At 33.8% G+C, this 16,625-nt stretch overlaps 1 protein-coding gene across 1 annotated transcript in view; it reads right to left on the reverse strand.

Annotated features, from left to right (window-relative positions):
- The window catches only part of LOC149776846 (uncharacterized), a 22,459-nt gene extending 9,523 nt beyond the window's left edge, over window positions 1-12,936 (reverse strand). Inside the window, exons 1-3 of the mRNA XM_089941360.1 lie at window positions 12,766-12,936; window positions 3,466-3,551; window positions 2,855-2,890 (exon numbers count right to left, since the gene is read on the reverse strand). Of these exons, the coding sequence (XP_089797486.1) occupies window positions 2,855-2,890; window positions 3,466-3,547 (118 nt within the window). The 5' untranslated portion in view covers window positions 3,548-3,551; window positions 12,766-12,936. The remainder of the gene's footprint in view (window positions 1-2,854; window positions 2,891-3,465; window positions 3,552-12,765) is intronic.
- Window positions 12,937-16,625: the final 3,689 nt, after the last annotated feature.

Consider the following 16,625-nt stretch of genomic DNA (forward strand, 5'->3'; position numbering starts at 1 on the left):
TAATTAGATCCCATCTTTTTCAATTCATCTCTTTTTGTCGCTTATGTCAAGAAGTACAAACTGTTTGATATGGTACAACATTTGCGAAGTAAGTGCCAGGAAAAGAAATACACTTGGGTTGATAGCATGGATGTCATAGAATAAGGTCTCAACGACATTCAGGCAAATTTTCTGTTATCTTTATGTAACTATATGAATTAACAGTTGAAGGATCTGTGAGGGAGACATTTCCAAAACAACTCTTGTGAACTGGGAGAAACACTGCACAGATGAGTTACGTTCAGATTCTTTTAGTGTAATCTATATACAAGCATATTTCATACGAGTATTACTCAACGGATAATTTGTACATAGCGTGTGCATTTAAATTGAGCAATAAGCATGTTTAACTTCAATATTTATAAATAACTATGCTTTTTACTGCTTATATGCATAAAAAGACTTTCCTTGAATGTTAATAAGCAAAATCAAATTTACATAATATTTGCGAGCGATTAAAAAAGGAAGAATTTATTTTTCTCTGGTTTAAAAGTTCATCCTATGTTTTATTATTCAAGACGCGTAAATCTAACTGACGTTGGGATATGGAAATGTCCAGTTTTAGTAAACACCATGTTTACCTCGCATATAATCATCTTGCCTGTCTAGAAATTTTATTTAATTATGTCACTGTTAATGATACTTATAAAATGAATGTATAAAATCGTTGTCCCGGACTTTAAAAAATTTCCTTAACCATGTTTTAATTAGTCTCCGTTCTACACAATAGCATCAAAAGCTGAAGAAAAAAAATTCGCTTTGTATTTAAGATTCTCAAGCACATCTCATTTTATGCTTTGGGCTGCCTATGTGTCAAAGTGTCAAACTATTTGATATCGTTATTTTATTCTTATTGTTTAGGATAATAGGAAAACTGATAAAAATAAAGAAAAATCTTGAATATCTATTTTGTCAAATGTCACAAATAATACCCAGGAGCGAGAAAAATCCAAACACTTTTGAAATTAGTGAGAAATTTTGTAGATATATCCTCCCAAATTTATATGAAGTGGGCAAAAGTGTAATATAGCTAGACAAATTTTCACAGAGTAAGGCAAGAAATATCTTCGTTTTGCCTTAGAACAATTTGACTATCTTTCGTTGTACATGCGTACAACATTATCTAGGGTGACTAATTGTTTTTTCCTGGTAAGCGACTGTACTAGCATGTATCTCGTTGAAAATTACTTGCGACGAGAGGCGTTAAAACCACGACATGCGCTGGTATTTTACCCTGATTATTACTCACTCTCCTATGGATTTTAGGTAGATTCCATTTCTAACCGACACTGGTCGTTTTGGATCTTGTCAAGGAGTGAACGTTCTACATTGTGTTATCCAGCCATAGGGTTATTCAGGGCTGTATAGAGCTGTCTGAAGTTGTTCAGGGCTGGTTAGAGCTGACTGAAGATGTTTAGGGCTGAAGTTAGCAGTTTAGGGCTGACTGTAGCTGTTTTGTGTAGCGTGCCGTCTATACGTATGTGTATACGTGTCTGTACATGTGGTGGAGGCACGAATGTAGACGTAGTCAATACAAGGGTGCTGTATGCTGTCTGTACGTATGTGTATAGGTATGTCTGTACATGTGGTGGTTCCGTGAAGGGTGTGAGCGGCCGCTAAAAGTGTGGGCCAACCCAATGACTCAGTGAAACTGTGTGGTTCATCAGTTTATGAATCATACGACTGTACAAGTCTCAAGAAGCATATGTTTCTTCCAAATGATGTTTCAAATGAGTACATTTTCAACTGCATGAGATTATTTTTAATCTTATTTGTATTATAGGAGATTATGTGAAATCTCGCTTAAATTACATAATATAGGAGATTATGAGAATCTCACTTACAGTGCACAATATTATTTGAAACATAGTTGAATTCCTTAAGATTATTTGAATCTTTTTAACCGCATTCCATACGGAAGATTATGTGAATCTCTCTTACATTGCATAACATTGTTTGAAACGCATTTGCAGTCCGTGAGGTTATTTGAATCTCACTTTCCATTCGTAAGATTACATGAATCATATTTTCGTTTTTCAATTTGTGAATGTTTGTGCAGAGTGGTTATATCAATCGTATGCTGAGAGCGTGAGAGAAGCATTGTATTCATAATATATATATATATATATATATATATATATATATATATATATATATATATATATATATATATATATATATATATATATATATATATATATATATATATATATATATATATATATATATATATATATATATATATATATATATATATATATATATATATATATATATATATATATATATATATATATATATATATATATATATATATATACACATTTTTATTAATTCATTTTATAAATTTCCATCGTCTATCACATTGTGTTTCCGTTAATCATTTAATCCAAAACCCACTAGGTTACAATTCTGTTACACAAATATTTCATAGATAACACATTATAAACATAAAGCAGTATAGTAAACAAATCACGAATGCAGTTCAACTCCTTCGTTTACTTCAATGTCTTTACAGCGAGTATAAATTCAAAAAATGTTACGAAAATTTTAGAACGCTCAAATTGATTAAGAAGTTGCTTATAAAAAGGCATGTTGAAAAGGGTACTCACTCCAAACTCAAGGCTTGATGGAAGTATTCGATTAGCATTGCATGTTTTGTAACCAGTAGTGAAAATTGAGAACTAATAAAAGGAATGATACAACCTTCACTCCAAAAACAGAAGGCTTGATGGAAGTATTCGATTATCATTGCATATTTTATAACCAGTAGTGAAAATTGAGAACTAATAATACGCCGCCATATTGTACATACCTTTTAGCGAAATCCATATTGCCCAGGTACCATTATCTAGTGAAACATAAGAAGATAAATCATATTTCCTGTCAAGACAATGTAATCGCACTGATTTGTTCAGAGCATATCAAAGTGAATCATCTCAGTAAAATTTAGTTTTCTCTGATAAGACATATTTCAGCATAGGTATTTTCGTAAACAATTTACATAAAAATATTTATAGAAACAATGTAATTAACAATTGATACTAATTTAGATGTAAATTGTACTTCTTAATTCTATTTCATCTTTGAATTTGTTCCTTTATTCTTGATACAAATATTTCTAAAGTAAGTCTAGAGAAGACCGTGAATGTTATGAATGTGCAAAGGTAATATCCTAATGTTGGCTTCCCAACTGGTGTACATCATCTTCTATGATAGTGTATGACCTACACCAAATTTAGGAGTAATATTTTGAATTTCGTAGATATAATACCAATATGTGAATATGGTTACATTTATGTGTAAGCTGCAAGGAAATAAATTAAACTACAAAGTAATCCAAGAAGATGGAAATCACCATTTAATATAGATTGAATATTGTATTACTTCAGGCTGTAGATCATATACAAAATGTTTCAAGCATACTGTTTAGCATGATCATTACTCCTGCGACAATAACGTTGAATATGTGCATTTTCTCTTCCGATTGCCAAACAAACACCTTCATAGATCTGAAAAAGAGATCGATATGTATATAACGTTTGTGATGCTAAATAGAATAAAATTCTAATTAGAAATTGAATAAAACACATCTTGTGATTGTTTTTCCTAACTTAACATGGACAGGTAGCAGAGACATATTCAGATATAATTCACCAGTTATAATCACCAAGCTTAAAATATATCAACAACAAACAGAAACCAAATTGCTATATCTCTTATGCTATTAAAATGTTTGCTTTTATACAGAGGATCTCTAATGAGTAATTATTTAATATGAGATTTATGAACCGAGTTCAATAATGCCCAGATTTTGCAAACCTTGGCTCACAAAAACGGTACACTATTCCACGAGTTTCATATCTGTAATATAAAATCATTACCTGCTTGATTTGAGATTCTTTTTATCACATGTTTTATTTTAGTGGAGATTCTTCACAGAGAACAAAATAGGACTAATTTCGTATATTCCGACTTAAATAATGCTATTTTCTTTTGCTGTATAAAAACAAATATTATTTTATGCTCATGTTTTCTCCGTTAACTTTACATTGTCAGAATCGTTAATTATTTTACGATATTGCACACCTTCTCATTGCACTAACGTGCAGGACACGTGTGCCAAGTAGTGTATTAGGAACTACTTTCTAAACAAATCATGTACACTCGTGTAGCAGACTCTTTACGTTTTGGTTGAATAAACTTGTTTCTGAATGAACTAAAACAGATGTTTCGTGGACTGCCACATATCAGCTGCTTTGCTACATTCAGCGTTAACGTTTTTGATACAATGTTTCGGACTTTGGCGATAGACGCCATATTTCATAAAATTGTTGGGTATCTGCAAATAACATGCAAGTTACAAGGCATACACTGTCTCTTTTAGCTGGTAATAAGAATGGCAAACCTATACTTACAGTTTTACAGTCTGAATTGGCTCAAAATGTACTTTATTAGTTCTCCAAATCCGAATTACATGAGCCATGTCATAGGTTCTCAAGCTTGATTATGCATTTCGAAATTGTACTGTAATTTCGACTATATTCCAAGTGCAATAACATCCTCCTTACTGCACTTAAATGAAGTAAACATTATATTCCATAGCGTCTTTTGAAAATTGAAATTGAATGACTTCATATTTTTCTCCAAATTATGATTTTAAACATTCAATGGCAGAACAGAAACACGTTTGCAGGTGTCAACACGCTGCTCCGTCGCCTCTAAAATCCAATGTACTTCATGTAGAATTGGCACATAAATCCAGTCCATAATCTCGACGTTTCGTGGAAACGACACAAATACCAAAATGTATTCATTCCATATCTAATGGAAATGTTGTTGCACATTCATTCATGGCCTATTTGGACTAAACACAATCTTACAAAGTGATATTTTAACATCTTGTCATATCCAAAATATGCAACTGTAGATACTATAAGATGTGTACTTTATTATATGTATATAGATTATATAGATCACAGTCATCTACTGGAATATTGAGGGAGAATTTTTCATACCAAATGACATCACTTTATTTTGGCAGAGTCCATCTGGATTTGCAAATTTCGAAATTTAAATTGCATTCTCAGTGAGTGGAATCTGAAAATATCCTTTCAACAGGTCAGTGATGGTGACATATTTTTCATTTCCAAAATTTACAATATAGTCATTGGTTCTTGGAACTGGAAATTAATCTGTTTTCTTTACTCTGGTCTTTTTGTGATCAACGCACATACTGATAGTAATATCTGTTTCGACGAGAGACGAAATCCAGTTGCTTATTAATTTGCCAACACATATTTAACATCCGTTTCCAAACATTTCTGTTTCAGAGTATTCATTGACAGATGTAGAATCTACAATTTCAACATCATGGTAGATTGTATTTGTTCGATTTGGAACTTTGTGAAACAAGTTCTCATATTCATCAAAAATATATTCCAATTCACTCTTCCGTTAGGTAGATTTGAAAGTGTCTCATTCAAATTATCTTGGTCTTTTTTTTACAAATTCTGAAGGCTTCATAAGCCAAAGTTACTAAAGTCGGATTGCACAATATCGTTTAATTTTCAATGTGTAGGACAGGAACAACTAAATTGAGGGAACGATTAAAAGGGCTATCTCTATCAACATATTCTTTTACCATATTTACATGGCATGTTTGTTTCTTTTTCAGCCATCAATGAGTGTTGAAGATATAACTTAAGTCACTTGTTGTATTTGTAAATGTAGTAAGGACAATGTTACTTAGCCTGAAGAGGATTTGGAGGTATAGGCAAGAAAGCCAGAACTTTATCTCCAGGCTTAAATGTTCCTTCTGTTGCAGTTTTGTCATACCTTAATATATTTTTTCTTGAGATGAGTGAAGATTGTTTTGTCCTTCTTCACAAGCCTTTGACAGCTTATGTTTATAAACCATAAACATAATGAAGATGAATTCTCTGTTGAACGAAATTTCTCTTTTGACAACTTGAATGGTTCAAGGACAGTACGTCCAACACCAAGTTCAACTGGTTTAAGTCGTAATGTTTATTGAACTGATAACTTAACAACAAAGAACGGTAAATGAACACCATCGTCACAATCTGTTCCAATATCAAAGCAATATGACAGAATCAAATTATTTAAAGTCTGACTTTAAGGGTAATACACGGAGGACTTAAATTGTTGTGTACCTAATTCATACATAAATATTAAACTTTGATCAGATTGGACGGATTTGGGAAGGCCAAAATGCATAAAAAAGTAAACTTCTCAAAGCTTTTATTCTGTTTGTCTTTTATATTGTTTTTTTTTAATTGCCCCTGGAAATCTTATCAACTAACACATTACAGTCAAAACTTACTGACTGCCTGACTTGCTCATAGGTAAAGGACCTACACTGTCTACCATTATTCTTCCAAATGGTTCATCAAATGCACCAATAGGTTGCAGATGAACCTAATGTGTCTTGTGATAAGATTTTCCTACCATTTGATAAGTGTGGCAATATCTACTGTAATTAGAAACATAACTTCTAATTTTCGGCCAACACAATTATTTAAGATCTTGTGATAGTTGTTACTGACTCCTAAATGACTAGCCAAGGGAGTTCCACGGGCTAAGAATCTTCCCTCCATATGACTTAAGAACAACAATTTGATATTTCACTGAGCACTCGTTACTAGCGAGTAATTCAGGACGTTTCAATTGTGACATAAGAACCCCATTAAAAAATGGTACTCCTTCGGTTTCAGTTTCGCTAATAACCTATTGAACAAACATGAGAACTCCGAATTGTGATTGTCTTCTGTCACAATGATTAGAATAGAGAGAATGAGTATTAATATGAATACCAAACTGATCAATAACATTGGATTGATTAATATCAAGAGCAACAGTGACCTCATCAAAATACTAATACATGTGTTTGCTACGTTATAATGTTTTCGGATCGACTTCATTCTCAACAGCTCTAGTAACTGCCCAAGTATAACATAAATCACGAAGTGTATTTTCAATAGGATCAATATTTTTAATCCAAGCAAAGCTTGTCATTTGCAAATGAAATAAACACAACCTGATCTCCAGCTAAGTCGTTGAGTACCATCAGTGGGCAAAGAAGTCAAAGCTCCACGGGTCCTGAAACTATGTCTGAATACAATGGAAACAAACACTGGCAAACCCACACTCTATTCCCTGAATAAGAAGACTTTCAGAACGAAAAGAAGACGACACAGACAAAAGTTTAAGTACCTGCTAATCAACGATCATCAGAAGCACACGCGTCCCTTAATAATTCGGTAATGATATAATTGGCAGAATCATACCTGGGTGATAAATAACCTTTCGAAATGAATGGTGTATAGTTCTCTATAATAACAGCAAATTCGGGTTTCTGTAACCCAATAAATGTATCATTTCCAATTACAAGACCGTAGCATTGACCTCTTAGAAATTCGAGCATTTTGAATAGATATGTCCTTAGGATGTAACGTGCCATATTTTCTTGAAACGATTGCACTTCTGAAGAGATAATGATCAGGCTTATCTGAAGTATTATTTCTGTAAGTTGTGCCAGGCTGAGATTTGTAAGTACTCGTATGAGATTAAGATGGTTTCTTGCAAGAAAACCCGCTGAAAAGAAGACCTGCTGACGAATAAAACTTTGTGAGTCAATGGATAGTTGCCAGGTGTACCAGCACATCTACTAAAGTTTCTATTTTTGTTAATCAAGTTAGGTCTTGACATAACTATGGATGCAACTAATATGAGTTGCCTTAGATTTTCATAATCTTAATCAAGATTTATAGCTACACTACAGATGATAAATACTTGTTCTGTATTTCTATCAAACTCGAAAAGAGTTTGGCTGGTTTCCGTTTTACAATTCTTAAGATTCTGTTGATATGCCTCAGGTACAAACTCATAAACATTTAAGATATTTTCTTTAACTGCACTTCAATGAACCGACAGTGAATAACTTTAAAATATAATTTACACCAATGTTAAAAAGATTAGCTATAAAATAGTTATAGAGGGTTAAAACAATTTACATTCATGAACAAATGTTACACACAATACATGTACAGTCATGTATCAAAGGTTACGATAAACACTGGACTATGTTTTTGGAGGGCGAAAGTGACCGAATAAGGCAGACTGAAGTTTCCGTAGAAAATAAAAGAATATTAGCATGAGCTCAAATAAACCTGTTCAATTAAAATGCATCATCTCCGTAAATTTAGCACAATGAGTCGAAGTTAGCTCGAACATATCTCAATCGCGATGAAACCTGTGTTCATTGAATCTTTCCGTGGTCAAGTTACCTCATTGATTTGACACCGACGCAGTCTCATCCGTTTGTAGCAACCAAACGTCAATGCCGTGGGAAAACATTTAAGTTGGCAGCGGTCGGTCTAGCTGCTACGAAACACAAAGGTGGACTATTTTCATTCCTAGAGGCAATTATTGCTGGTCTCTGTATCTCTCGCGGTTGCAAAATCATCTGCGTTGTGGAAACTGGTATGACTATTACACGTTGTTCGTGGCTCATAATGAAAAAAAAATTCTTCCTTTATTGAGTCGGAGCCAAACGTTTTGGAGCAAAGACAGTGTTCGGTTGTGGCCTTGCTGTTAACGACTACGGAAGCGGGTCCATTGACGACCTTTTATTTACTCGAGACGAATGTCCTACGTTTCCGAGTTGTCTTTATGCGTAATGAACGTGCGTACGTCAATTATTCTCTGAATGCGAGAAACCGGAAACGTTAGTGTGAATTTGACAACAGGAATTTAAATTTATTGGGTTCCATATACGGCGACACCTCAACATCTTTGAATTTTGACTCGTACAGACATGCGCCACCGAGTGAGGTCGTTGATTACTTATAGAGACCACAAAGTCGTCTACCGCTCGTTTTTAAACGCATTCTTGGCATACTTAAACTGACGGACCAAGATGTGAATATATTTCATTGAAATCGCATGGATCGAAGCTTTCTCAAGTTCGACATAAAGAGCATTTTTATATAGTATTATCACTTAGAGGCTATCCATTAAACATATGCGAAATGCCTGTTGACATTACATGGCGCTGATGTGGATCTGACCAGGCTTGCTACCAATGCAGACTATTTTAAAACTTGGTTCATATTGGCGTCGACCCAGGCGAGCTCGCAAGTGTTCAAGTAGATTCTAGAAAACTGCAAAACAGTTCAACGTGGACATCAAATATCTCGTTTTCATGCCGCGAGAAGCCCTCTTGAAAAGTCTGGTTGAAATTACTGCGAATGAGGATATCAATGATGCAGCAGTGCCTGTTTCCTTTATCAAAGACTATTTATATGAATGTAATTGCCGCTGAGGTATTATCGGCCATATCCTCACTGTAACTTCTTGGAGCCAATTCGGAGGACTATTAACTAGCTAAAACATGAAAATATGACGGCCTGTCACGTGGTCGACCTTTTTTCTATGATGACGTGGATGGTTTCGATAAACCTAAACTTCACTTCTTCAAGGTGCGTGAGTCTGGATCTTATGTACTTATTATATCCTGATATACTACCATAAAAATATTGATAAACAATCTCCATGGTACATCACTACCAATACGTTCAGGTGATGATGAAACTATGCTACATTTCTACATATACAAGATATTGGCGTTGTTGGTAGCATCAACGTAAATTGAGTTCGAAGGGATCAAGATCTTTCGAGTCGATTACTTAATCGTTTTTCAAATGTGTGTTTATGATCTTTTGGTTAAATGTACATGACAAATTCAGAACAACCTTGTTATGATGATTGTGGGGAATATTCAGATGTGTTTGGTGGATTGGCTGATAAGGGATGCCAACAATGATTTTGAGGAATATGCAGATGTGTTGGGTGGACGTGACTAATACATGGGTGGAACCGATGTAAACAAGACATATGCACTCAAATAGAATCTTTCCGAGGGTTAAATAGAAATAGACTGTTTGACCATCATGATGTCTTAATATATAGACGAAGCCAGCTTAAAGTCCTCGTATTATGAAACACACAGTCGCAGACTACACCATCAGGTTTGAAAACACCAAGGGCTTGTTTCTACACAGATAATGTGAAATCCAACAACAAACTCATTGAAATAAAAACTCTCAGTCAATTAAATCCAACCACCACCAATAACTCTAATTGCCATCGAAAGACAGGATGCGCTAGTGTGTGTTACAGTCGTTAGAAGAAAACGAGCACGATCGTTGGCAACACCACGCAGGCGCGCCATCTCTCTATTTGTACGTCAATCTAGAAGCTTGCAAACAATCACGGGAGAGAAAAATATTTGTCCGAAAGATATTTTCTACGATTGTATGGCAGTTTACAAGTAACAGACATATTTGGTTGAATGTTCGTGTGTATGTTACAACTCAATCAGTCCAAATATATTTAGGGATCACAGTGATAATATAATAGATGTAAATGGCCTTAATAGTAACCAACGAGACAAATATACAAAAGGGGACAACAGATGAGGGATGAAATTACCAAGAAAACCGTTTTACTAGCGAAATACGAACGTGTGTGCTTTGTCGTAGCTGTTATTTGCAGGTGTTTCTCGCAAATGAAGTACAAGAACCATACGGACTAAGCGCAACCAAATTATGCCATATATAGTTGCCTATCCAAGTAGAGCCACACTGATAGTATTCAGTCAATAAAAGCATGTGGCATCGACAAAATGCTCTACAACCCATACGTGGCAATGTACAGTTAGCGCCGCATGGATTCGATGTGGCAGAACCAATAACATCGTGTGACCAAACAATATCAAACATGAAGATAATCGTTAAGAGGCATTAAATAAGCTCATAATGCTTGTACCAATTCGGGACGATTTGTAGTAAATTTTATAGGACATGTTAAAGAACAATGATTAGGAAACGAATTCAATGAGATGGCTGAAGACAGTAATAAATCATGGATAAACATTTGTTTAGTAGTAAGGTTATGTGTCCGTGGGTAATGTCATTATGGGCGTGTATGAGACCAAGCTTACCTATCAAAGTCCCCTATCCTAGAAATCGTAAAGCAGACTTCCACGTCTTAAAAAGTGAGGTGAACCATTGTAAAAATCCCTTGTTGGGACAGGTCACGATTAAACAGAAAGGCTTCTGGGTTCGGATGCGTGTTAGGCAAGCATTCTTTTTAACGTCATTATGATTTTACTAGTTATTGCATTATAGTCTATTATATGTGTATGAGTGAAACACTTCAACAAGGAAGCTCACTCTATTTAAATAATAAAAGGAACCCCAAAACACCCCGAGGGTGATAAAATTAAACTCAGCCTAATTTCGTTTCACAACACAATCTGAATTCCTGGTCCTGAATTAGAAACATTGAATGTATGTTAGAAATTTGGTAAGAAACAAACCTTTACTGTGCAACATATTTCAGATCTTATGATACTTCTTTTAATATCTCTTATTGATTCGAAAATTGGGAAACCACAGCAATTTATAACAAAGCTATCGGAAGAACATAAAAATAACTGAAACTAATCTTGCACCCGATATAATAAATATATCCTTTATTTAAGAGCTTAATGGTGCTTTGTGCCTAGTTTTCATGATGTAAACTGTCAGTTGCTTAGGTAGCATTTGCTCTGTTCTTCAGTAACTGATAGCTTATGTACCTGTAGAAGCAGGAAAAATAACCATTAACTAAGCTACTAGCAATTTTTATATTATTTATATTTTAGTGTGCATTCATTTTTATCTTTGGTATCTTATTTGGTGCCGGCATTTTGTGTACAAATACTAGTTTATGCAATAGTATTTCTGCACCCAAAAGTAGAAACAAACATTTAAGTATCAAACCAAATGGGATCCATTAAACATATTCTTTGATTACACTGTACTGTTACGAATTCCAAAAAGTTATATGATATCAAAAGTGATGAAATTAGCGCAGTAACGACAAGGCACAATACTATTTCTGCCTCACCTGTGTACATACGTTCAATCGTGCGTACATTAACGATAATAACCCGCACAATTTATGTCACGTAACATATATTACTTTTGCGTACCTGTTTTTCGTTCCTATTTTATACGTCTTGCTTGTTCTTTCTTGCTAAAAAGCTTTGGTGTTCTTGAGAGGCTTGATACTATTGTGCTTACACGTTGCCAGTTTGATCAATGTTTCCGTCGTGTGTGGATAGCAACTATCACTGTTTACACAATAATATGAACGACAAGAATGCATAGACATTAGGTCAAGCAGTACTATATACGTGTGAAAATGATGATTGCGCAAATCGAGGCAAGTTCATATGAACTTTGAACCATATAATTTTGAATAATAAAAGTCTAATAATAATAATAAATAATAATAATACGCATTGCATGCCTCATCCACTCTTAGTTGAACAGTCCTAAAATTCTACTGGTGTTGAAACAAAGTATACGAGTTTATTGCAAATGTACTGCAAGTATTTATCAGATCACGCTCAAACAAAATCTAACAGTTTATTATAAGAACAATAGACTTCCATACGTTGACAAGAGTATGATAATGTTTCGAACGAATAATGTTCATTTACCGTTACTCTACTGTTCCGACAATTAGTCCTATAAAATATTCACCATTCGCATTTGCTATACAAAAGGTAATATCATCATATTAAAAGAACTAAAGAGTTACCTGTTTCAAGTTTTACCTGTTTTCGTAATGATCCTTCATAATTTAACATACCTTGTTATTTGAAGGATGCGCCTACATCTCTATCTGGAATCAAGTTCTTGGAAGGATCAATTGCTAATCAGGAATCCTATGTTAAGGTTATATTTTCATGCTTAACACATTCTAACACACACTTGGTTCATTACTTCCCTTGGCATACAAACACACCACTACTGCTTAATCTTATCGGCCTCGCGAAGAGTCTATGCAGCAAATATCGATTGAAAATACCACTACATCATACTTGGGATCAACAGAGAATAACCCATGGACGAGAAAACAACTTGAGCAGGGTTTTCAATCGATGACAATACAATATTTTGTTTGGGTATAAAACCGATAAATGTTACATCGGTTTCAATTTAGTGTTGGATATACAAAGAACTTTTAACTATAATACATCAAGCAAGCTAGGAAATTTAATAAATTCATACATTGTTGTATGCTATATCCTAATTACACGACATTCAACACCAAATTAAGATAACTACTAACCACAAAGGTAAATATGAAAAGAAATCTTGTAGTTAGCAATGCTTCTCTCTCATATATATATATATATATATATATATATATATATATATATATATATATATATATATATATATATATATATATATATATATATATATATATATATATATTCAATGTACTTTTTCTGCGAATATAATTAGAGTTTTGAAATTATGAGACAAAAATATTTTGCATAATGCAGGTCAGGTTTGTTCTTAGCCACGCAAAGCAAGAATATAAAAACCAAATAAAAACAACTCCGTTATATATTGGAGTATGGATGAAATTACCATGGAGTAAAAGCTCAGGAAGAAAAGGTTGCAATGTTTATTAAAATTTGCAAACTATACATAATGCAATCATTACAAAGAAGCCGTTTATTTAACCCAATTCGAGAGTCAGCACCCCCCCCCCCCGCCGTCTCAATCAACATGTTATGCACTCACCTGTCAGCTTTTTATGAAAGGCACTGACAGTTGAAAAATCCCTCAACTTAACGATTATTCAATTTGCTGTACGTCTTTATCTAACATTATGACTGAATTCGAGATATTTGACGCGTTTTTACTAGTGCACTACTTGATCGTATTATATTCCAAGTTCTATCACATGTGCATTTTATTTACACGGTTACCGATCTTATGAACGTTTACCAGCATTAAACAAAACTGAGCCGTGTATGTGTGTAAACGTTGAAGTCTTATTTATAAGTACTTTGTAGATAAAACTATTTGTTTGAAAATACCCGCCACAAGAAATTCCACTTGGCTAAAATCGATAATAGCAGCCACCTTCTGAACACTAATCAGGCATTCCATTGAAAACTCAGTGATGTAGAATAGGTCCGATTATATAGAAAGACGCGACTAATGTTTTACCCGTTATATTCACAGTCAGATCAAAGCTAAAATACATTTTAGAAGATCTGATTCAGGCAATCATTTTTAGAGTTTTGCCAGGATTAACTTTTAAAAATAAACAGTGGGTTTGGACTGTAAGGCATTTTCTTGGTGCGCAAATGCAAATGAACGGATAAAAGGGGAGTATTGAACATAAGTAGACGTCAAGCGCTAGCTAGACAATGTTAACCTATATATATATATATATATATATATATATATATATATATATATATATATATATATATATTGAACTTAAATTGTAATACACTAACAAATCGATCGCTCAAACAGTAGAGCACGAGGAAAGGACTAGGTCCGAATCTCAGAAAGAGAACTCCTTAAAATCTTCTTTTAAAAATAACCTTTTGATTACTCAGCATTTAAAAATTAGAATATAAGCGTAGCTAATTGCTGAACGAATTCAATCGTATAAAGTATTTAATAAAAAGACAAATGTTCGTTTTCATATGCCATGTCATAATATGTATATTCGTGTAAACGAGTGCACGTTTAAAATTTGTTTTCTATTAGGGATATATTCACAGATGGCGGGTAGTGAATATTAAAAGGTGTATGTATGTGTGCTTTGTTAAGTCTGGCGCTCGTCATGCAAGATTTCTAATATTGTTTAAAAGCTGACTCAGCCATACAAAGCGTATACTTGAAATATTATAACTTAAATAAATTAAAATAAGTATGTGGACATTTGAGTAAATCAAGAAATAGTATAAATTGGAGTAAACTTTATCTGGTCATATACCCCAGAAGGTCATGGAATAACGAAACCTTCCGATGTTTCCTGTGCATAGCATAAGATGCGCCTAATGAAGAAACCTACGTGTCATGGAATATGTCTTGTAATGATATTCTGTCTGAGACAGTCACAGACATTTTGAAATAGTGCATTCATGAAACCATTTAAAAATTTATTGTTATCTTTATCTTTGCCTTGTATCCCTCCTTTGGGATATCAAAACATGAATGTCACTCAATAGGTAAGACAATGGATAAAATCTTACACACGGTTGGTTGATTAGTTTTGACAGCACTTTTAACACCTTGATGAACATATGATGCCGATTAAGTGGCAGATAGGTGAATATCACATGGCCACGCCGATAAAACCGATCCGGGCTTGCCTGGGAAGCTAGATTGTAACATGAGTTCAAGAGTGGAGATGAAAACATTTATTTAAGATGGTAAATCAATTATAAGTAGCAAATATTGTTCATTTATGAAATAGAACATATTATCTAGGACCACAAAGCGGTGAATATACATACATATGAAAGTAGTTTCCATTGGATAATTCGAGAAAACTTTCTTGCGTTTTCCCATTTAAGCTTTTTGTTTCATTATTGTTTGTTTCCAAATCCATCACGTTCAAACAGACTTCACTGGTGTCGACCTTTTCGAGATTACGTAACTTCTTTATATGTATTTGCCGAGGTACCTTCTAATATCGCTACTTCATGTGTACTAAATAATATACAGAATGTGTTTGAAATATTTGTATACCCGTATCTAAGTCAGCTTTTCCTAAAATCAAGCTTGGCCATCATCAACACTAGCACCCCTACCTCCGTTTTATCTTCTTTTTCGCACAACTTTTTGTTAGTGCGAACATTGGATCAGTTGTATAAAGGAGTAGAAAATTATTTACTAGACATATCCAATAATAATTACGTTGGATAATGCAGATAGATCTTTGGAAATCCAATTACTTCTTAGTCATCATTTCTAAGACAACTTTTAAGCACTATCTAAAGAAAAACGTGTTTAGTCTAACTCATGTAAATAGAACGACGCTAGTGTTTACGACAATGTGCAAAACGGAATTACGAAATGCATAGTTTAATAGATTATGATCGAGACTCCGATAATTCATGACGAACAAAGATGAAAAGAAGGTTTATAAGGGAATAGAATATGTGGCTGATTACGCGAAGCTGAAACCTACATAGACAAAGACGGAATATTTGATCACAAAGAAAACGACCAAGAGAAGAATTTACTATGGTTATACAATCAAGAAATCTATGCATAAGTGATAAAAATAGCATTCCTACGGATCATATAAAAGTGTTGTCTGGTTAATAATGTAAACACATTCCCTTATGGATATTAGTGCTCTGTATTGAAAACGAAATGCAAGCCTCAATAAAAACGTATGTGTATGTATTGTTGATTGTTTAGAGATGTTTTCTTGAGCGTTTAGCTTGCATTCCGACATAATCTGAATTTTCTTAATAATATGTTTTTATTAGGTAATCGAATGGTCACAAAATTAAGAGAGCCATTCACAGCAAACAAGAAATATTTCTTTTTGCACTTTGTGTTTGAAAGAAAATGCAGGAATTGTGTTAGCCTGCCAATCGGGACTGTATGCCTACACTAGTGAGTAATATATCATAAATTCACCAACACCCTTCAAGATAAAAATGTCAACTTTGGAAT

This window comes from Sinohyriopsis cumingii, chromosome 18, assembly GCF_028554795.1.
Source record: "Sinohyriopsis cumingii isolate HCF-2022 chromosome 18, ASM2855479v2, whole genome shotgun sequence".
Classification (NCBI taxonomy): domain Eukaryota; kingdom Metazoa; phylum Mollusca; class Bivalvia; order Unionida; family Unionidae; genus Sinohyriopsis; species Sinohyriopsis cumingii.